Below are 21,503 nucleotides of genomic sequence, written 5' to 3'. Positions count from 1 at the left end.
TTACTTCACGTTCATGGAGAAAGAATCATCCTTCGAGGTTTTCAAAAGGAGAAACATTTATATGTTCCTCATCTTAGGCCTTGGGGCAAGTCTCCGGCAATTGATCTCAGGCGGAAACGTCATGGTGGATCTCATATAATCCATCCAAGAGACAGGAAAGATAACTAGGGGTTAAGCAATGGGATATTTTGGTCGATATGGCAATTTTTAGAAAGGCTTTTTTTGTTTGAAGATGATGAAGTAGGAGGTTTATAAAGTATAGAAGGCAGGTTAGTTTTCTTGGGGATCAAGATGATTTCAAGTTGATGAGATAGAGTGGGTAACAAAAAAGACAGTATCCTAGTGTCTTCAGTATAGCCTTTTTTTGGGTCTCCCGAAGTTGCTCATCCTGAGCCTTGTATCTCTTTTGAGATAGATTTCTGGTTCCAAATGGTTTTGTATCTGATAGTGCTAGATGCTTGTTGCTTCGTTGCTATTCCAAACACTTTATCCATTGTTCAGCTTTTTGTTATCTCCCTTGTGTTACTTTCTTTGTATATTCTATTCTCCCTGTATATCTTTGTTTGATTTCCTCTTTCTTTTGGCTTGATTTCTTTTTTCATCGCTGCTTTCTTCCTTCTCCCTGCTTGTTTTTTCTTTACTGGTTATCTGTTTGCTGTTTCTTGCTATCAGGAGGTTCCTACCTTTAGGGGTAGTGCTTCTTTGATGAATGAGTTGACTTTTTAAGCCTTCTCTTATTCTGCATGTGACTTTATTTTAAAGAAAGTCTAACCATAGTCATGATGATTGTCATTCTACCTTTTTGGTAGTTTGATAACCCAATGGAGCTTACTCTTAGTCGATTTCCATGAACGTCATTTTTTTTTTCTTCTTACTCATAGTTCGTATGCCTATTTTTGAGGCATTTGCATTGTCAAATGTGCCGAGCTAAGATGTGTAATAGCATTTGTTTTCCCGAATCTTTTCGTCTTCCTAATTCAGTAGAATTGGGACCAGGAATAGAGAAAGAACAACAAAAGATTGATTCGTTAAATGATGAGAACTACTATTTTTGAGTCAAGCTCAGAGCTTCCTAAAAGGAGGCATTGACGATACTTAGTTATGTCTGAAAAGCAACGAAGGAAGTAAAATTAAAAGAATCCCTTGTAGTAGTAGTATAAAAGAAGAAGAAATCCCACCTATGCCCAATGATCGGCTAATGAGCTATCCTCAGGGTCATGATTGATCAACTCTGAAAAATATAGTAGTAGCACTGAAAAGATATTCACCCAGTTCCAGAACTGCCATGAATGCACGTCATCAATCAATATATCAGCTCGACAGCTGCTACTAGCCACGTTAGCAGTAGCAGTTGCAACTCCAGAGAAACCTCCCGAGAGACCCCCAACTAGTTTCACCTTGACCCAATTCCAAAAATGGTTTTGTTCATCCAGTTCGTCATTATATTGGATCATCAAGTTTGTGTAGACGGCAATGATAATGCAAGGAGAATATAAATAGATGAGTCTGCTTGGAGTGGAAGCATTTTTGTTAATCATAGGACTTGAAACGCGGCTCTTATGTGCAGGAGGTTCTGTTGTAGTAGGTGTAGAAAGAGGTGAGTCCTTATGCTGAATAGGTTGTAATACAGGGATTATCTTTGTGGCAGCAAAAAAGACACAGATCCTATAAGCCAACTGGATAAGTATAGGCACAGTCAAGTTGCTCATAGAAATTTTGAAGAAATCCCAAAGAGGTTCGAAAGATCTCGGAAGATTCTCGGCGATGAACCTCCAAAGAACATTAACTAAGAAATCTTTTGTCTTCACATAAACCAGAGAGATCAGCTGACCTCTTTTAGTAGTGGAACCGGCTATAAGCGAGCCCTTCTTGTTTATTAGCGAGACAAGTCCACCACCATTTGATTTGAAAGCGTTACGTACCGATTTGAAGAATTCCTTATTTAAATTGTTGGCCTGCGAGTCGATCTTATTGAACTCGGTCATAACAAATTTAATCAGAGACGAGAAGTTGCTCTTTGAAAGTTCCGGAAAAAGCTCATAAGAACATTTGACAATGTATGCAACAAGTAAAGAGCATTCCAGAGGTGAAGCCCTTCCGGAAGAGACACCAAAGATTGTAATTAGAATGGTACAAGTGAATACCGAGCCCAAAAGTGAAGCGCTAACCATTCCGACATTAGCCAGATCAATGGCAGGTGACGCATAGAGTTTAACGACAAAATAGACACACGATAATAAGATGCAAGAACTTATTATCAAGTTAGCTATGGACCAGGTATCAGAACGATAGCGAATAAGAAACTGAGAAACCTGACCAATGGCCTGTATGGAAAGAAGGGAACAAAAGCCCTCCAGGATGGTGAACAAGGGAGTCGAATTGACAAGGAAGATCTTCCATCCTTTGATAATGACATCCCACCAGATTTTGTGCGCAAGGGAGTCAGATACACTTTTCGAGTGCTCAGCTAAGGAAGAGGAGTCGAAGATCGTTAGAAATAGCGACAACAAGCTGGGAAGAAGAAGATGTTGTAAGTAATAAAGGAAAGTGGATATGAATCGATGGTACCTGAGCACACGAAGAGTGGCTAGACAGAAATACAGAATAAGAATAGTCAATGAATAACTTAAACCGCAGTCCAAGCCACCGATCTCAAAGCTTAAGGGAATTGTAAGCACAATATAGCAGAGATAAATCGATGAAAGAATCATTCTAGCAGCCTGTACCAGGGTTTCTTTATAGCTGTGCCATTTAGATATAGAAGACGATGTGATCACCTTGGGAGAAAGAGAAGTTAGGTGTGAAGCCTCTAGTTTTGGTTTTGGTTTTGATTTTGATTTTGGTTTTGGTTTTGGTATTGGTTGAACTTCGTACTTATTTGTTCCATGTGTTTTCAAGGGGGGGAGATCCGACTGAGTCGGTATCTTAGGGACAGCCATTAGTATAGTGAAAAGCTCAGAAGTCGTGCGGCCAGACGCGAAAAATAGCTAGAAAGGGATTTGACAGAATGAAGTAATTGTAATGGGTCAATGACAAAATCGATGAGACACTTGACAGTTGAAGGATTATGAAAAAGAAAACTAACTGATGGGAAAGACGCTTTGTGTAGGAAAGAGAGGGGATAAAGCAAGATAAGAATAAAAGTGTATGTACGGTTTGCGTTTGGTCTCAGGCCCTCTTATCGATTACGAAAATTTTTCCTTTGGTGTAAGGATGTGGTATGGGAATGATCGATGCAAATCAGCTAAGCAAGCAAAGTCAGCTGAGCAAGCAAGGGACACCAAGGGACACCAAGGAAGACCAGATTATCAAGAAGTCAAAGTAACTGAAGTAAGATGGAACAATTGAGTAATATGGTATTTTATCCTCAGCATTGTGCGTGGTGGTAGAATTTCTATCACGGTCAGTCCCCCCAGTAATTTCCCTTTTGGGATATATTTTCACTCGGACCCTTAAGAAAATTTTCCTCCTAACTTAGAATAACTAATAGGACTTGATTGTTCTTTTAGCCAAACATAATTGTGATGATTGACGGTAAAATGCGAGAACAGAGGCAATTTGACAAGATGAATACTGGAAAAGGCAAAAAAGAAGCTGGTAGTTTGGAGCCTCGAAGAAAAATGCAGAAGACTAAGAGTGGAAGAAAAGAGCCTAGGCAGATCAATAGGTCCATGGTGAGGCACAAGAAAGCGAATCATGAAGAAGAAGAAAAGGAAGCAACTGAGAATGAAGATGAATCTAAAACTGTGATCAATCATGGCAACTCGGATGATGATTTTGATGGTTCTGAAGATGATAACGAAGAGAAAGGCGATCGGAAAATGGTTTATGGTACATTGGTGAGCATGCTTAGATCTGATTATCCAGATAGAGAGGAGAAGGTAGATGATGAGGTGGAAATCTTTTCTAAGGGAGTTGAGGAAGAGGTTGGAGAAGAAGTTTCTGATGACAATAACGAAGATGAGGAGGAAGGTGGCCCGATGGACGAGGGTGATATGGTAGCAGATGATGACGTTCACGATAAATTTGATGCGCTTAACCTTCATTTTAACGATGAGGAAAGAATTTCCGAGTTAATTAGCAGATACCAGAATATCCTAAACAACTCCAAGCCACATAGGATTTTGAGATTGGTGAATAGAAGCAGGTTTGAGGACGAAAAGTATGTGAAATTGGACTACAGATATTCAGAAGTCACTGAAACCCAATCATCTTCTACCAAAGAACTGGATTTAGAATCACGGCTCAAGCATCACAACGTCAGAGACAGAATTCAACAAAAATTCGCTGAACAGAAGCCCGTTACCCAGTTGGAGATTCAATTTATTGAATCATTACTCAGCTACCAAAGTATCGGTTTGCAGTACTATCAGTCGGATGTTCTACAGAGCAAATATCAAAATTACTACCTATTGCACTGCTTGAATCATGTCATGAAAACTCGAACAAGAGTGATGAAAGATAACGAAAAAAAGAAGAAGTTGTTGAAGCAGATCGAGGAGGGAACTGTAGATGCCAGTGTTGAAGAGAAGCCCGAGTTTAGAGATCAAGGTTATACTAGGCCCAAGGTATTGATTTTGCTTCCTACTAGAAATGCAGCATGGGTGGTTGTTAATAAGTTGGTTAAGTTGTCACCTATCAAAGCCGTCGAGAATAAGAAGAGGTTCAAGAGTCAATACTATGACAGTTTTGGCTCGGGAAATAATCCACGTGAACAGGCATACAAGAGGAAGCCTGAGGACTTTAGAGAAATGTTCAAAGGGAATTCCAATGACTTTTTCTGTCTTGGTATCAAGTTTACAAGAAAGACTATACGCCTCTATACAAAGTTGGATGAGTCTGATGTCATTGTAGCATCTCCTCTGGGCCTTAAGATGCTCTTTGAGAATGCTGCGCACGATAAAAGAAAGGATACCGAGTTTCTCAGTTCTATAGAGATTACTATTTTGGATAAATGTGAAAGTCTATTGATGCAGAATTGGGAGCATGTGAACGAGATTCTTACCAAACGATTGAATGCACCTCCAAAGAAGTTTGAGGAGTTTAAAGTGGATTTCAGTCGTATCAGAATGTGGGCTATCAATGATCAGTTCAAGTATTTGACCCAGGTCCTTACGTTTGGCAAATATGCATCACCGGATCTAAACAGTGTTGTGATGAGTGGTAAAGTTTCGAATAATCTACAATCTGGAAGCGCCATTTTCAAGCCCTTAATTGATAGTAGTAACTCTATTATCGATCAGTTCAAAGTGAAGTTGGTTCGAATGGGGCTTGTTGATAAGTACACAAAGTTGAAGCAGGTGTTCATGAGATTTGATGCGGATTCCATTGCTGAAGAGCCTGATAAAAGGTTTGAGTATTTTAAGAATGTCACTTTGCCGCAAATACTGAGTAAGAGTTCGTACAACTACGGTACTTTAGTTTATGTTGCGGATTATATTGATTATATTCGACTAACTAACTATCTTAGGGAAAGTACAAGTGTTCCGTTCGTGGCGATTGATGAGTATTCTAGTCAAAGTAAGTTGACCAGAAACAGAGCCAAGTTTGCACAGGGAAGAAGTGATGCGAGATTGATGATCTACACCGAGAGATTGCATTTCTACAAAAGATATGACATTAAAGGGGTGAGAAATGTTATTTTCTATGAATTACCTACCGATCCAAGCTTCTATTCCCAAGTAATGAACTTTGTGACTGATGAAAAGATACGAAGTGAGATGGAGAGGAAGGATCAGGTAAAGAATGATGAAGAGGAAGACAACGACTTTGATCTCAACCTCTGTATGGTTAGAATTGTTTTCAGCCAACTTGACATGATGAAACTAGAGAAAATTGTGGGATTGAAGAATGCCGGACAGCTCTGTAAGGGAGAAAGCGAGATGAATGAGTTCATTTAATATTAAAGTTTATAGAAATAGAAGAAGTGTCAGAGTGTGTTCATCCGAACAGCTGGTTAACAGCTATAAGAAGGCATGAAATAGAGACATAGGGGCTCATTCTTTCACCGATTCGAGCGGCTTTCCAGAAAAGACCTAGCACGCCAGTCCTATTTCTGTCGATGAGGGCTGGCCAGACCGAGTGCATGTATGTGGAGGTGCATATTAGAAGGAGGATGACTTGAAGTAGGGAAGCAAAATTGAATAGGGCGGACTTGAACAGAATTAGAGTTAGTAGATGCGAGATATGTTGTTTGTACTATATCATTTGACTGCTTACCATAATGAGTGAATGCTTGGTACAAGAAGTTATGTAGTAAGAGACGTATCACCAATTTCTTTAAGGTGGTGCATTAATTTTTTTTTTCTTCAGTCGGAGATTTCTAAAGGGACTATTAAATAGCAGCGACGAATACAAGAGAAGTTGGGTTTGAAAGTTAAAGTGTCCGTTCGTTTAGTCAGCGGGATAGTTATACTTTTCCGTCCTGACTGGTTCTTGCGGTAAGTTGTGGACCCCAGTTCTTAGCTTTTTGTCCTTGTCCTTTTAGACTTGAGTCGTTGAAACTGCTCGCTGTTAGAGCTGCTGCAATATGGATGCTCAAGATGAAATATTTGATTTTGAAACTGCTGAAGATATTTCCCATAATCCGGCGATAGAATTGGATGAAGAAGATGCCTACGATAAGTTTGAGCCTACAGATCGCTCGAAAGTGGAAGAATACAAGAAGCAAGAGCAAAAGTCTCATCCTCATAGGTTAGAAGAGTTCATAATAACAGAACCAAAGACTTTACAGGATGAAGAGACCAAGATACGTATTAACAGACCAATTGGTGTTTATACGCCGCCGGAAAACTTTGCTATGGTTTGTGGGTCGATATATCGATCTTCTTTTCCTCGGGTGGAGAACTTTGAGTTCCTCCAAACGCTCAACTTAAAGTCTGTGCTGTGTCTAATTCCAGAAGAGTATCCACCAGAAAATCTCGAGTTCAACAAAGTAAACGGAATCCGGTTCTTCCAGGTTGGATTGAGTGGTAACAAGGAACCTTTTGTGAAGATTAAACCCGAGCTTGTCACCGAGGCTCTGAAGATCATTACCAATCCAGCTAATCAACCCATACTAATTCACTGCAACCGTGGTAAACACAGAACGGGGTGCATCGTCGGATGCGTTCGTAAACTCCAGAAGTGGTCATTAAGTATGATATTCGACGAGTACAGAAAGTTTGCTTATCCCAAGGAACGACCCTTGGATCAGCAGTTTATAGAGATGTATGACGATACAGAGATAGAGCTCTATGCATCTGAAAGACACTGGTTGCCACTACATTGGTGAAGCAAGCGTGTACTGTTTAATGGATTTAATGGATTATTTTTTTTTGGCTATTTAGTTAAAGTTAAACTGGAATGACTGATTGCCTAAAGCAACCCAAGAAATCTTCCTCCATACACTCCCGAGTTGGCCAATGCCAATAGTGCCAATACCTTTGGGTATAATCTGAACGTCAGAAGACTCCTCTTACCATTGGCCAACACATACATCAAACTCCATGCTGACGTAAGTGCACTTCCATTCTCTACGTCGTGGTCGTAGATCAAAAATCCACCTAGTCCAACAAAGCCTCCAAAGAATAGAACGGACAGATTTGAAGGATATGGAGATAAAAGCACCGGCTTCTTCTTAAAGGAGGTGGCAACCTGGGAAATTACCGGTCTGATGGTAGGAATAACTGCCAAAGCTCCTGAAAATCCCAATGCAGGATACGGAGATGATGACCATTCCTGTAGAAGCGCTCTGACTCCGGGACTAATAAGCGAGTTACCGGGAGAAGATGGAGAGGCAGCTGAACCACCTGGTGCTCCAGCTACACCCGATGAATCTGTTGGAATGTTTACCGTTGAGCCTACGCCTGTTAGAACTGTGTCTTTCAATTGGGCCTTGTTGATTTCGTCCCGCATTTCTTTCTATTAACAGTAGAACGGTATCTTTATTATCAGCAATCAAACTGAATTGTCTCTATCTCTTTTTTGTCCCTTATAAAATTCGCGCCAACAATTTTTTTACAGCCAACCGAGCGAGAGACAGACTCTCTCATTGCTATCTTCTCTACTCAGTGATGGTGAAAATTTAAGTCAATATATTCTTAAACCTAATATACAATTAATAAGATAACAAAGGAGAACAATTTGTCCTTGATTGGAATCCGCAAACTTATGATCTCTCACCTCTCAATCTTCTGGCCAATTGGATGTCCTTCTTTTGAATGGTAACTCTCTTGGCGTGAATGGCACACAAATTGGTGTCCTCAAACAAAGAGACTAAGTAAGCTTCAACGGACTCCTGTAAAGCACCAATAGCGGAAGATTGGAATCTCAAATCGGTCTTGAAATCCTGAGCAATTTCTCTAACCAATCTTTGGAATGGCAACTTTCTGATCAACAATTCTGTAGATTTTTGGAATCTTCTGATTTCTCTCAAAGCAACGGTACCTGGCTTATATCTGTGAGGTTTCTTGACACCACCGGTAGATGGAGCAGATTTTCTGGCAGCCTTAGAGGCTAACTGTTTTCTTGGGGCCTTACCACCAGTAGACTTTCTTGCAGTTTGTTTAGTTCTAGCCATATTTGGTTTAGTTAATAGATAAACTAGAAAAGAGAAATGCGCACACTAATAAAAACTGCAGTCAATACGGGGGGGAACTGGTCTTTTTTATAAGGCCCGCCGTGCTTACTTTGTGTGCCACCCTCACTGTAAACAACGAGGCTGCATCCCCATACATAAATCGGATGAAACAGAAAAAATATCCTGGTACCAAATTTACTCTCTGTTATTTCGGTAGATTATCAGGATTTTAACTTAGGTCCAGAGTTTACCCGTAAGCTGTGTAAACTTTAAACCGGTCGCGACTGCTTTTTGTTAGTGCTGAGTTTTACTCATCGCGGGTGTAAAAAATATCACTAACTAATTTACTTCCTGTCGCGAATCAGACTGGCAATCTCATCTGGAAAATGGGAAATCTGTTTGTTGTTTGTTGTTTTTGTGGCCATTTTAGTATGGCCATTTAACCTCCTCATATCTACTGCCACTAGTGCGTGGCTTTCATTTAAATATCCCTTGATTTCCCTCTCTGTAACGATATGGTGTCCGATCACTTTATGTTGTTTCTTTCTTCTTTTTTTTTTCCTTTCTCTATCAACTAAACTTTTATTATTATCTTATACCTAATACATAATGTCTGGTAGAGGTAAAGGTGGAAAAGGTCTTGGAAAGGGCGGTGCCAAACGTCACAGAAAAATTCTTAGAGATAACATTCAAGGTATCACTAAGCCAGCAATCAGAAGATTAGCTAGAAGAGGTGGTGTCAAGAGAATCTCTGCTTTGATTTACGAGGAAGTTAGAGCTGTTCTTAAGTCCTTCTTGGAGAACGTCATCAGAGATGCCGTTACTTACACTGAGCACGCCAAGAGAAAGACTGTCACTTCTTTGGATGTTGTTTATGCTTTGAAAAGACAGGGCAGAACCTTGTACGGTTTCGGAGGTTAAACAACTACTTTATGTGGCCCTTCTTTGTATGGGTTATCGGTTTTTGTTTCTCTTATAATGTATATTAGCATAAACTTGTTTCTAATTTTGAAATAGCAGTTCTTTTTTTATTTACTTCAATGGCTTGGCTTTGCCCAGCTCGGTATTTGAGTTTCGAATTTCCATTGTTTATTGGTATCTTCGTTCCATAGCGAATACCTTAATGAATGAAGCTTGATAGCCAACGATTGCGGACTGGGATCTTTATATAGTGTAGTTTGGCATTCGGGACATTTACAATTTTCCATTGACTCCATGCTCTGTCTTTGCTTCATTGATCTCATATACAGACTGTCAAGATATTCTGAAGTGACTTCACTACGCTGCCTAAATACTTCTGTGTACTTGTCTCGATACAGATAGTCCTGAATGATAGGGAACCCCAAGTTACGTAGATGGATTCTAATTTGATGGGGAAACCCGCTGATTGGATGGCATTCAATCACAGATTCGTCTGTAATGGAGTCATAGAATAGCTTGGCGAACACTGTTTTTGCAGGCTCAAACTGCTTTACCTCTTTCCGAGCACCATATATGTACACTATCGGGTCATCACATTGTGTACGTTCAGGAAAAACCCCGCTTACCCGAGCCAAATAAGTCTTGGCGACACTTTTATTTCGCATCATCTGCTTGAACAGGCTTACAGTCGTCTGATCTTTACAAAACATTAATACACCGGAAGTGACTTTATCCAATCGATGCACTGGATATAACGGCTCCAAGTCGGGCCTTTCGTTGTAGATCAGAGACATCACTGTATTGTAAAAGTAATTTTTTACCGGATGTACAGGTACTCCTGCTGGTTTGTCCACTACATAGCAGCTTTCGTCTTCGTAAATGCATTGAGGTAAAGTATTGAGCACCGGTGGTTCGTGAACATGCTCATAGTGCACAATCTTGTCCCCGGGCCCAATTTTAATGAGTTCGAGAAGCTGAGACCCTTCATAAACGGTAAAGTTGGTCCGGGAATTTGGATTCTTCACCAACTTCATCTTGTGCTGCATTATCTTGGCATAGTGGTGCTCAGGAGGCATATTACGAAACTCTGAACGGTAAACGTCATAGCAAGACCGTCCAAACCATCTCAACTTACAGTTTGCAATGTACTTATGATAGTAAGGTTTTATGTAACGTAATTCACCCTCACATAACCATCTTGACATTATCAAGAAGCAGAAAATGAGCTATGAAGATTGTAAGTTTTGGTATATATTTTTTTTACTTCATCAAATCAGATTATAGTTTACAACTTAGCATTTTTGATCTCATTGGCCAATCTCTTGGCAACACCGTCAATGAACTCCTCAGTGGTAACCCATGCAGATCTATCAGTCTCGTCTCTTGCCAGAGCCAAGTCCTTGGTCATGGTACCATCAACTCTAACAGTATCAATGGTGGCCTTCTCTAAGGTCCTTGCAAATTTAACCACCTTAGGGGTATCATCAATCTCACCTCTCTTTATTAAACCTCTAGTCCAAGCAAAAATCGAGGCAATTGAATTGGTGGAAGTCTCCTCTCCTTTCTGGTGTTTTCTGTAATGTCTGGTGACGGTACCATGAGCCGCTTCAGCTTCAAAGCACTTGCCATCAGCAGAAACCAATACAGAAGTCATGAGGCCCAAAGACCCAAATCCTTGGGCAACAATATCGGATTCAACATCTCCATCATAGTTTTTCATGGCAATAATGAAACCACCTTTGGATTTAATCATCTGCGCCACCATATCATCAATCAACCGATGCTCATACCAAATCTCAAGCTTCTCAAACTTATTCTTGTATTCACTTTCATACATGTTTTGGAAAGTGTCTTTGAAAAGACCATCATACTTCTTCAAAATGGTGTTCTTGGTAGCCATGTACAAAGGCATCTTACGACTCAAGGCAAGCTCAAACGAAGCACGTGCAAAACCTTTAATGGACTCTTCTGTATTGTACATAGCCATTGCACAGCCCTTTCCATTATAATGGTAAACAGGGACCGTAATATCTGCAGAACCATCAGCTGGTGTGAAAACCAGTTTCAAATCACCACCACATTCTGGCGTAACTATGTTTTGGCATTTATACTGATCGCCAAAAGCATGTCTTCCTATAACGATTGGCTTTTCCCAGTGAGAAATTATTCTTGGAATGTTATCAATAACGATAGGTTCACGGAAAACGGTTCCACCAAGAATATTACGGATGGTTCCATTGGGAGATAGCCACATTTTCTTCAATCCGAACTCCTTAACACGGGCCTCGTCTGGGGTGATCGTGGCGCATTTGACTGCGACACGGTATTTTTTTGTGGCGAGTGCAGATTCAATAGTGACCCGGTCATCGGTATCATCTCTGCTTTTGATTCCCAAATCATAATAGTCCAATTTGAGGTCCAAATAAGGAAAGATCAACTTGTCTTTGATCATCTTCCAGATTATACGAGTCATTTCGTCGCCGTCCATATCGACGACTGGAGTTTTAACGTTGATTTTTTCAAACGCCATATTTTGGTAAGTAAGGGATTACGAAACAAAAAAAAAGCAACCAGAAAAGGGGCAGCAGAAGAGGAAGGATGAAACTTATGGATAATTATATATATACTGTGTGCATCTTCGATTACTGTGGATGTATCTATTTGAGATTAGAGTGAAATTAAGTATCCCCGAGATGTAAATTTTTTTTTGAGTGTTTGTCTGTCTGTATCATCAATTGATTGGTGGAGAACCCTTAGTTTAAGTTTCTAGCTACTCCGCGTTCGCTGAAAGAGTTGCGTGCACGGATTGACATTTTAATTATGGAGATTGATTAAGGTACGGGAGGTTATTAGAGAGACGGGAACGATTATTACCCCACCTCTTCTATCTTGGCCTGTTCTATATCGTATTATGACCATGAATCCCCACCCCACACTTTAACGCCAAATCAAAATAAATAACCACCTATGAGCATCTTTACACCATATAGAGTATTGCTTTCTCTTACGTAATCGTTAGTATGGACTCGAAAATGAAAATTTTTTCTCCGGTCCACGACTCTCTCTCTCTCTTTATCCCTTCTATTCATTCCGGGAACCCTGTTTTTGTGCCTGTTACACTACTTCTTGAATCCTGGGTTTCCGTCTCTCTTTACATTAATTACCACCAATCTCCATATTTTTAGCATCATGTCTCGAAGAGTAAAGCCTGGTAAACTTGAGGGTGATGTTTTTGATAACCACACCTCGAGTTCTCATCCTCGCCAGGGTCTAACTCAACTACCTACTTCTTCTTCTTCCCCTTCCTTTGATCAGCATCCTACTGATCCTGCTCTATCCGAACTTACTAATCTTCACTCCATAACTGACGTTCCATCCTCCGGTGATCCGGATCATTTCGCTAACGATAGCATGGATGCAAATGTTACTGCTGCCGCTGCTGCTGCTACCGTTGTCGTTGAGTATCCTTTTCCACAGGCTGCTCAGAATATTCATAAGCAGAATGTCACTGGGGTTGAAGAACAACAGACGGACTCCCTTCAGTATCCGACAGCACAAAAGCATCAACCTCATGTACTTCTACTGCCGCAGCAACAGCAACGAAAAGAGTCTCAAGCGCAATTGCAAGCCCAATCACAAGCCCAATCGCAGTCAGAGCTTCAATCACATTCACTTCAAGCTCATCCAGGTCAACAAGTTAACTCTCCGCTAGATCAATTCAATCCGCCTTCTTCACTCAAATTTCAGCAGCTGCGCGAACCACAACAGCAACAGCAGCAACAACAACAACAACAACACCAACAACAACAAGTATCGCATATGCCTCAGGTAGTACCGGTTCCTGAACTCTCTCAACATGCTAGCAGCCACCATCAGCATCAAAATATTAACGATAAGCTCGATTCTGATGCTTCTGCATATGTATTATCTCCTTCCAACCAATCCGAAGCATATGACAGCACTGTTAATGGTACCTCGGAGTCTTCTGTCGACATATTTCCTGAAGGAATGGGAGACCCAAGCGAGTATCTAATTACTCCAATGATAGAGGAGCAGATGTTCGATAATGTGGCCGTGTTGAAAGAGTTTGTGAAAGAATTTGGTCGTAAAAATGAGTTTGGTATTGCTATAGCACATTCCAACAATAAGGCCATATATTTCACCTGTGAATTGGGTGGTACCTACAGAGAAAAGAAGATCAAGAAAAGTGAAATCCAGAGTAACGATTTTCAGACGTTGAATTCCAAGAAGATAGGCTCCAAGAAAATACGTTGCCCGTTTGCTATGGTGGCTAATTTCTCCAAGAAAAGGCATTATTGGATCCTTAAAATCACTGAAAATAAGCACAACCATCCAAAATTGAACCCGCTATTGAATTTTCCAATGCTTCGTAAGAGATCTAGTCAAGTTAATGAAACCATCAGGCACATGTATACCTCTGGTGACAAACCTTCAGTTATTCAACAGAAGTTGAGGTCTTTGTATCCTTCTTTGATTATCAAACGAGAAGATATATATAATGAGGTTCGTATTCTCAAGAAGAAACGTCTAGTTCCTACGCACAACCAGATGAAGAAGCAGAAGGTGAAAGCGCTTATTGATGGTTCTAGCATGGAAAATGGCCAGCCGCTACAACAGACATCGCATCAGCAGCAGCAGGAGCCTCATGCCTTTCAAAATGAGTTGCACTCTCAGCCTTCTAAGTTACAACAACAACAACAGCAGCAGCAGGCTCTTCAAGATCAAGATGGAATTGCGTGGTCTTCCGATCCCTATTCCAACTTGCCTGATCCTTCGAAGAAGGATGTAGATCAACAGGCTGCTGCTACTGCTGCTACTGCCGCTGCTGTTGCTGCTGTGGAGGCGTTTAAGCAAGGTTCCAACGTTCATCAGCGGCAACAGAACCATGATCAACATCAAGAATCGTCCACACAGTCTGGACAGTCACAGCAGAACTTTCTACAATATCAAAATACAGATCCTCAGTGCCAATATAACTATGCTTCGGTCTCTCCTCACGTTAAAGACCAACGTTTCAACATTGATGAAAGACTTCTCGGTGACAATTAAAGGGAAACGAACAAACCAAGAATGGGTTTAAGCTCCTATTACTTTACTATATATTTTAATTGTTTCACCTTCGGATTACCTTGCTTTATTTGGCTCGCATATTTTACTAATTCTATCTCCTTTGTATACTTTGAATATCTCATGTATATGAGCTTCTGTAGTATATGCCTTATCAACTCCTCTGGCGTAATCAGTTTCCTAATCTGGAAGCTGATTATGTAATTATGCTACAACTATTTTGTTGTGTAAAAAAGGGGCTTTAACCATAAGTAGACTTTATGCGATCCTCGAATGTTAATTCAGTCTGTTATCTGGAGGATAGACTTCTCAATCAAGCAACAATAAACTTGTAAAGAGGTTTTCCATTATGTTAATCTAAAAGCATATTTCAAAATAGGAAATCAAGGATACAAGTCTAACAGTTTCATCGCCTCATTTTTATGAGTATGATAATTAACAAATAGGAAACTCAAATAGAAAGCATAAAGATACTTGGTATTAGTGCAAGGACCCATCAAGAAAAGATGTAAGTTTATAGTTAGTTCTGTTCTAATGTGCAAAGGTTCCCATTAAAATAGTTTCTATTATCTGCAAACAATGTTTGTATGATCTGATGGCGGTTCCTTCTACAACTAGCTTTGTTTTGACCCATTTTTCAATATAATTGTGTAATAAGAAGCAACCCATTATAACACAACTATGTTTATATCCACTATAGATTTATATTTTTTTCTCTTCATATGATCATTCTATATATGTTGATAATTGATCTGCTGTTACACTTTGGGCATAGAATATATAATTATTGCTATATTTTATATTTATATATTTCTGTTGTTATTATAGATTATGCTTCTCAAAATCTTGATATCCTATTCTATCTTGATCGAATAAGATTTTATGTGTAAATTCTAAATACTTATTCAGATGGTACGGTATGTATTATGTGAAGGTCCAGTGATTTCGGGTGATATATTACCCTCATCTATGTAAGAAAGTTTATCCTCACAGCTGGGACCCGAGTCAGCTAAACTGCCAGGAATGTGATTAGACATATTGATCGATCAGATAAAAAGTAATGTAGTTATGTAGCACTGAGAAGAGATTCGTCGGATGTTTTAAAAGGTGTCCATAGAGGTCAGGATCCACTCCTTATATAGTAGATTTGGGAATAATGGGGTTACTAATCTGATATATATATACTCTAACTCTTATTCCCTTCTCATAAATACTTATAAATATACTATACATAAGCACGATCAGATTACCATTATTATCATTTGTAGTACACCACTACTAAATAATTATATTCTATAGAATTATATCATTTTTTTTTGACGAGAAGGTATGGCAGGGAAATAATACCTGAGAATAAAAATGCATAAATAATGGTCCTGAGTGTGTGTATGCCCAATTTTAAATCTGTTCTTTCTTTAGTTTCATGAAAATAATTTGAGAAAAGGGGTAACGAGATCGTTACGAGAGAATTCGCTTACCTTGATTTTTCAGCTAAATGACAAAGAAAAGCTAGAACCCAAGTATCTTTTTGGTATACACTACCTACATTTTCAATAAAAACAAGCTTTTAGCACACGGAAAGTATACGTGCTTGCTTTTGCATCCAGCATATTGATTGTAAGCTCAAATCGTTATTATTGAAATATCATAGTGTAAAGTTCAAGGTTAGTCCAGGTACTTCCAGTTTACTATCTTACCTGGCCAAGTACTAACTTATAGAGTACTATTCGTAAAGTGTGATAAGTGATGTATGATTGTAAAAAAACTCATCGTTCTCTCTTTCTTACAATTTGTGTTTATAGAGATGTGTTCACCAATGTATAATAAAATCCTTTAGTTCTTGTTTAAGTCGGCGCGCGTAAACTCAACTAATGCTCAATTAGGCAACTTTCTCTCATTGATGATGGTGGTCTCAACACTAGCAAAACTTGATACTTGATAGACTGGAGTCTGTTGAGAATTTGTAACATACGATGACATTCAGCATACTATTCCGCGTCATCACATCAATTTGTGTGAACCCGCCTCACATCAGCAGTCTAAATCATTTGGCATATCATCTTCCAAAACTCCCTTTACTTTATCTGATAGTGTAATGTGATTCTTTGAATGAATCGTACTTGCAATTCTTTTTGAACATGCATGTGGACACCCCTTGATTGCCGATTTGCTTTAGTTTTCTGTTAATCTTGAAAAGTGGGCATTTCAAACAGAATTTAAACTTTCTGCAACCTGATTTTGAAGGTGACATGGCTGGACATATTACTTTGTTGATCCTTTTTTTTTTCCTTATGTACTGTTTGTATATATCTATATTCTGATAAGGTAATTTTAATTCCATACTTTTTCGCCACTTCAAGATGACGTAGTCAGAAACTCTCGACACACATAGATTGAGCTCTTAAATTAACTTCCCATCCTGTACTTACTTATCAGAAATGTTATCCAACCCCTATCTTTATAGAACCATTATCAGAACTTCATAGATCTTTGACTTATTATCAAAAACGACATATCAAAATATGCTATGCTGATTTGGTTGGTACATGACCTATTAAAGACCATTTAGCATAATGCTAGAGAAGCCATGGTGTAAGAAACACGGCACTCAATATCGAAAGGGTGCAAAAATATAAGAGCCGAAGACCAATGACTCTCCTTTTCTTGAATAAATGAACATCATATAACATACTTTAAGGTGATATTTAAGTCTCTTAAAAATATCTAGTCAACTAACAAGTATAAGTTCAGATATAGTTACCCTCAATGATTATTTACATCATGACAATATAATATCAAAGAATATGTTTACTCAATAATCAACTTTAAAGAGGCGACAAAGTTGCTCTTAATAATTTTTGTCAAGCATAACCATGCTTTTTCAACTAAGTGAATGGAAAGAGGTGCAAGACAAAAAGGCACTTACTCAATCCTTTGTGTACCATCAATATATCATTTCAATGAATTCCACTCTCGTTGGGTCTTCAGCATATCTTAGTTCTCTGTGGGCCGCTCATATTCATTGTCCATCTTTGTCCAGGCTTAATCACAACAAAAAATATCGTTCTATTTTATTTTATTCAATTCAAACGGTTGTTAAATATGGAAAGAAGTCAAAGGTTAACTAACATATTTACAACACCCTATGCGCTGTATCTTTTCATTGACTTAATCTATTGTAAGTATTGAAGTGCACCCGTATTGATGCATAACTGTTGACAGCAATATCGTAACAATGAACCTAGCTTCGGATATCATTATAAATTGAATAAAATACAAAAGTACAGGCCGCAAATCTACCTACAATTATGATATCACCTGATCCTGATCTAGATAAAGAAGTTCATTTTGCTGTGACCTGTTTCATAATTCCTCTTGAAATGAACGACGGGAGAAAAATAACACACTTTTGAAATTTGTCACATCTTTGGAATTTAGACGTTTGTAACATCAGTTGTTTTTTATCCAAGCTTGTCTTCACCTTTTCCCATTTAGACCATGCATCAATTGCAATGCCTCGTTACCTCTTATTGCTTTTTGGTAATTCTGTCCTTCATCCTTCTCCCAGACACTGACTGAACCTCTTCATCATCACCTGTTTTTTTCTTTTGCTGTAATACGAACCTCTCTACTACAGCCAATGAAATCTTTTCAATTTAGCTTGCTAACTCTTACTGTTTGGGTACTATTCGATATATGCTATTTTTTTAGACTGTGATTGCTTTACCTAATATTCTATCTTGCATTGATACAATAATCACTCCTTCTTTGACAGAGAGTTTTGTTTCTATTTGTTCATATACACGTTTGCAAATTTATAGTTGAGTTTCATCCTCGACATGCTCTAGTTTTTAGGGAATTATCAACAGTAACCTACATCAAAAATTCAATCTGGATTCTTCGATCCAAGGAACTGACCTTGTCATTCACCTCTGGGTATTGACTGTTTTCACAATACCCTCAAACAAGAAATTAAGGATAAATCTCGGTATTTTTGGTGTCCACATCCATAATTATTTTTATGAATAGAGATTTGTTCATAGAGAACAAGAGAACTGTAAAACAATAAATTCGGCTCGCAAAAGGATAATAGATCGATAGATAATCTTTTGTTGGTTCTCGAATATGCGTCACTCATTTCTTGTAACTGAGAGTAAAAACATATTCAGAGACAAAAAAGCATACAACTAACTAATGAACTACTTCGTTATCCTTTTCCAGAATAAAACCGACATAAGGATCTTATATATATGGTGTCGAACGTCAGTAAGAAGTTAATGATTACCAGATGATCATAGAAATAGGACGCTTTCTTTAGGTAAAATATAAGAGCTCAACGCATTGAGATAACCAACCGAAATCAGCTTTTGTTTTGTTCATATATATAGTGATACTTCCATTAATCCATACTAGGATGTAACCTATTAACTTACCTTTTCTTTCATGGATGTCCTCCTTACAATTATACCAAGTATCCTTTGAGTTATTTAATGGGTAATTTGGCTCTCGGTTGACCTTGATCACATGAAACATTTTTAGACAAGATAAATAATAACAGGAAGAAAAATACGGCCATACTTCAACAACACAAGAGTTCAAATCTATAAACATTGATGACATGTGATCACATATTTTTGATTTTGAATATTTTGATTACTTTATTTCAGTCATGAGACCGATTGGTGATACCAAACAGTTAACACTTAAAAAGAAAATGAAGGAGGATTCACATACACCACCAAAAACATGACATTTTCGACACTCAGACCCACCCTTTATTACACGAGACTTTATTTCGGTCTAACGTTGAAACAAATCACAATGGGCTGGCTGTCAATCATGCCTTACGTGATAGCATTCCAAGAGTCTGAACACAGCAGTACAAAAACCTAGAATATATTGTCTGTTCCTCAAGAAGAATGGAGCGGTGTTCTTCATGAGTATTTCACGACTTTTTGTAAGTGTAACCAGAAATAGGATAATTCTTGACCCATCATCCACTAAAAGCACTGATTTCATCTTTAAAGTTACGATTTTTACCTGCCTGAGGTTGGGTTTATATTTTTATATTATTAGAATTTTCAAATCACATGAAATCCCCAAGAAGATTGTGATTACGGACAGTGTAAGATAGATACGCCAACAAATCTTGGCACCGTCTCCATGAAATGGTAATAGCGCTCACCATTAACCCAACCAACCATCCACAAACCGATTGTGAAACTGAAAGAATCAACAAAGCTACGTCAATCAGTCGGATGCTTTTGCCAGGATGACATATATCATTGGAATTAACTCTAGTCGGCAGTTAAATTTATTTATAATAAGTGCTTAGTATATGTCGATTCTGTACATTATTATTTGAGCCTTATGACCTCGGCTATAGTGTTCATTTTGCCAGCAATGACATATTTTGATCACATACGAATAATTGGTGACATTACATACTCAACTTGTGATTTACCATGCAGGCCTGTCCCCAACTTTCATCATGAGTGCCAAGATCCTTCTAGACTAGAATAAGAAGTGTTAATTACCATTTTTGTAAATGGTTGACCCCTGTTCCCACATTCTAGTCCTTTGAATTGAACTTTTCGGTCCATGCTTCTTCGATATTTCCACTCTTCAACACAAAATCATAAATCATAATTTATAGTTCCACCAACTTTGATAATTTGATATTGCAGTTCATCCATATTTATTTTTATTTAATTTGGTGCTTGTCACATCAAGAACTACTACTGCTGCTTTAGAAGATGCCAAAAGTTTGATTCTCAACAGTTCAGTACCTTGGACTATTATCTAGAGCTACTAGTGAATTGGTCGCGTTCTTATAAGTAACTTGTCAATTATGATGATAATTATCTGTAAAAATATTCATAGAACAATTATGTAATAGCTGACTTGACACTTTGTTGGTGGTTATAGGCAGGCCATCACCGTATGATTTTTTATTTCTGTACAGAAATATGTTTGGGATTAGTAATCAAATGAGTCTGAAAAGCATATCGTAGAATATGAATACTTTTCCTTTCACAAATGGGAGCAACAACCGTTGAAACACACCAGGAAAAAAAATTAAGCTCCATTGCCCATATTATCAATACGGTGATAATCAAGGAATACTTTTATTTGTCCCGATACTAGAAAAAGTGCTGTAAATGAATGGTAGGGAGGATGCAAGCCATCCTGAATCTTCACCACATGATTCATATATTGCATTATATTAGGAGTAATGAGTTCAATTCTCTTTTTCACATAACCTATGAAATAATGAGATTTTAGTGCTTAGTGAGACATTAGCATTAGGGTTGTGTAAAAATTATTCGAGTAAGAACTCAAATATAATGACTGTAATAAAGATAAGGAGAGTAATGATTATATAAATGTGAAAAATAAATCAGCATGCCAGATCGTGTGGCTCAATCTCAAGAATTCGTTCAACGTAAAACTTACTTAACTGCGTATATATCCTAAAAATCCAATACTTTTTGCTTTGTGATTACTGCCAACTTGTGATTATAAGATTTGACAATAGACATACACCTTGGAAAACCAGAATATATTTATTGGAAGTAGTGAATACATTACATTACATTGAGCTATATTTATATAGTTCAGTGGAATCAAATAATCCAGAGGCCTAGTTAATGAATTACAATTATAAATAATGATAGTTTGGAATTATTCTCATTTGGGATGAATAAGAAAACAAATGCAATTATGTAACAATTATGTAATATACAAAAATAATGCCATCTAAATGTGAGCAGATGACTTCGTAGGCGAGGGAGGGTTGGACACCCTTTCACTGATACCATTTGTGGTTTATTCAAAGAATAATCACAAATTTACACAACGTTATGCTTTGTTCGACATTTTCTTTGCAAACCTCTATCATCGACAAATGTTGACTGGAGAGTCTGACCGCAGG

At 38.3% G+C, this 21,503-nt stretch overlaps 8 protein-coding genes across 8 annotated transcripts; 4 read left to right on the top strand and 4 right to left on the bottom strand.

Moving 5' to 3' along the window:
* Window positions 1-3,524: 3,524 nt before the first annotated feature.
* Window positions 3,525-5,900, top strand: FOA43_002816 (uncharacterized protein; the record flags this gene model as incomplete). Its single annotated transcript, XM_038923098.1, has 1 exon — window positions 3,525-5,900. The coding sequence occupies one exon, from the start codon at window positions 3,525-3,527 to the stop codon at window positions 5,898-5,900; it is 2,376 nt and encodes a 791-aa protein (XP_038779026.1).
* A 323-nt stretch (window positions 5,901-6,223) lies between these two features.
* Window positions 6,224-7,273, top strand: SIW14 (tyrosine-protein phosphatase siw14; the record flags this gene model as incomplete). Its single annotated transcript, XM_038923097.1, has 2 exons — window positions 6,224-6,227; window positions 6,573-7,273. The coding sequence occupies 2 exons, from the start codon at window positions 6,224-6,226 to the stop codon at window positions 7,271-7,273; spliced, it is 705 nt and encodes a 234-aa protein (XP_038779025.1).
* An 83-nt stretch (window positions 7,274-7,356) lies between these two features.
* On the bottom strand, window positions 7,357-7,896 carry FOA43_002814 (uncharacterized protein; the record flags this gene model as incomplete). The annotated part of the gene is made up of 1 exon (XM_038923096.1): window positions 7,357-7,896. The coding sequence occupies one exon, from the start codon at window positions 7,894-7,896 to the stop codon at window positions 7,357-7,359; it is 540 nt and encodes a 179-aa protein (XP_038779024.1).
* A 253-nt stretch (window positions 7,897-8,149) lies between these two features.
* HHT1 (histone H3.1) lies at window positions 8,150-8,560 on the bottom strand (the record flags this gene model as incomplete). Its single annotated transcript, XM_038923095.1, has 1 exon — window positions 8,150-8,560. One exon carries the CDS (start codon window positions 8,558-8,560, stop codon window positions 8,150-8,152), a length of 411 nt encoding a protein of 136 aa, XP_038779023.1.
* A 609-nt stretch (window positions 8,561-9,169) lies between these two features.
* HHF1_1 (Histone H4) lies at window positions 9,170-9,481 on the top strand (the record flags this gene model as incomplete). The annotated part of the gene is made up of 1 exon (XM_038923094.1): window positions 9,170-9,481. The coding sequence occupies one exon, from the start codon at window positions 9,170-9,172 to the stop codon at window positions 9,479-9,481; it is 312 nt and encodes a 103-aa protein (XP_038779022.1).
* Window positions 9,482-9,597: 116 nt separating this feature from the next.
* On the bottom strand, window positions 9,598-10,678 carry FOA43_002811 (uncharacterized protein; the record flags this gene model as incomplete). The annotated part of the gene is made up of 2 exons (XM_038923093.1): window positions 9,598-10,606; window positions 10,671-10,678. 2 exons carry the CDS (start codon window positions 10,676-10,678, stop codon window positions 9,598-9,600), a joined length of 1,017 nt encoding a protein of 338 aa, XP_038779021.1.
* An 88-nt stretch (window positions 10,679-10,766) lies between these two features.
* IDP2 (NADP-dependent isocitrate dehydrogenase) lies at window positions 10,767-12,011 on the bottom strand (the record flags this gene model as incomplete). Its single annotated transcript, XM_038923092.1, has 1 exon — window positions 10,767-12,011. The coding sequence occupies one exon, from the start codon at window positions 12,009-12,011 to the stop codon at window positions 10,767-10,769; it is 1,245 nt and encodes a 414-aa protein (XP_038779020.1).
* A 659-nt stretch (window positions 12,012-12,670) lies between these two features.
* On the top strand, window positions 12,671-14,551 carry FOA43_002809 (uncharacterized protein; the record flags this gene model as incomplete). The annotated part of the gene is made up of 1 exon (XM_038923091.1): window positions 12,671-14,551. The coding sequence occupies one exon, from the start codon at window positions 12,671-12,673 to the stop codon at window positions 14,549-14,551; it is 1,881 nt and encodes a 626-aa protein (XP_038779019.1).
* Window positions 14,552-21,503: the final 6,952 nt, after the last annotated feature.

Source organism: Brettanomyces nanus, chromosome 3, assembly GCF_011074865.1.
Source record: "Brettanomyces nanus chromosome 3, complete sequence".
Lineage (NCBI taxonomy): Eukaryota > Fungi > Ascomycota > Pichiomycetes > Pichiales > Pichiaceae > Brettanomyces > Brettanomyces nanus.
This window is presented reverse-complemented; position numbering and strand designations above follow the sequence as displayed.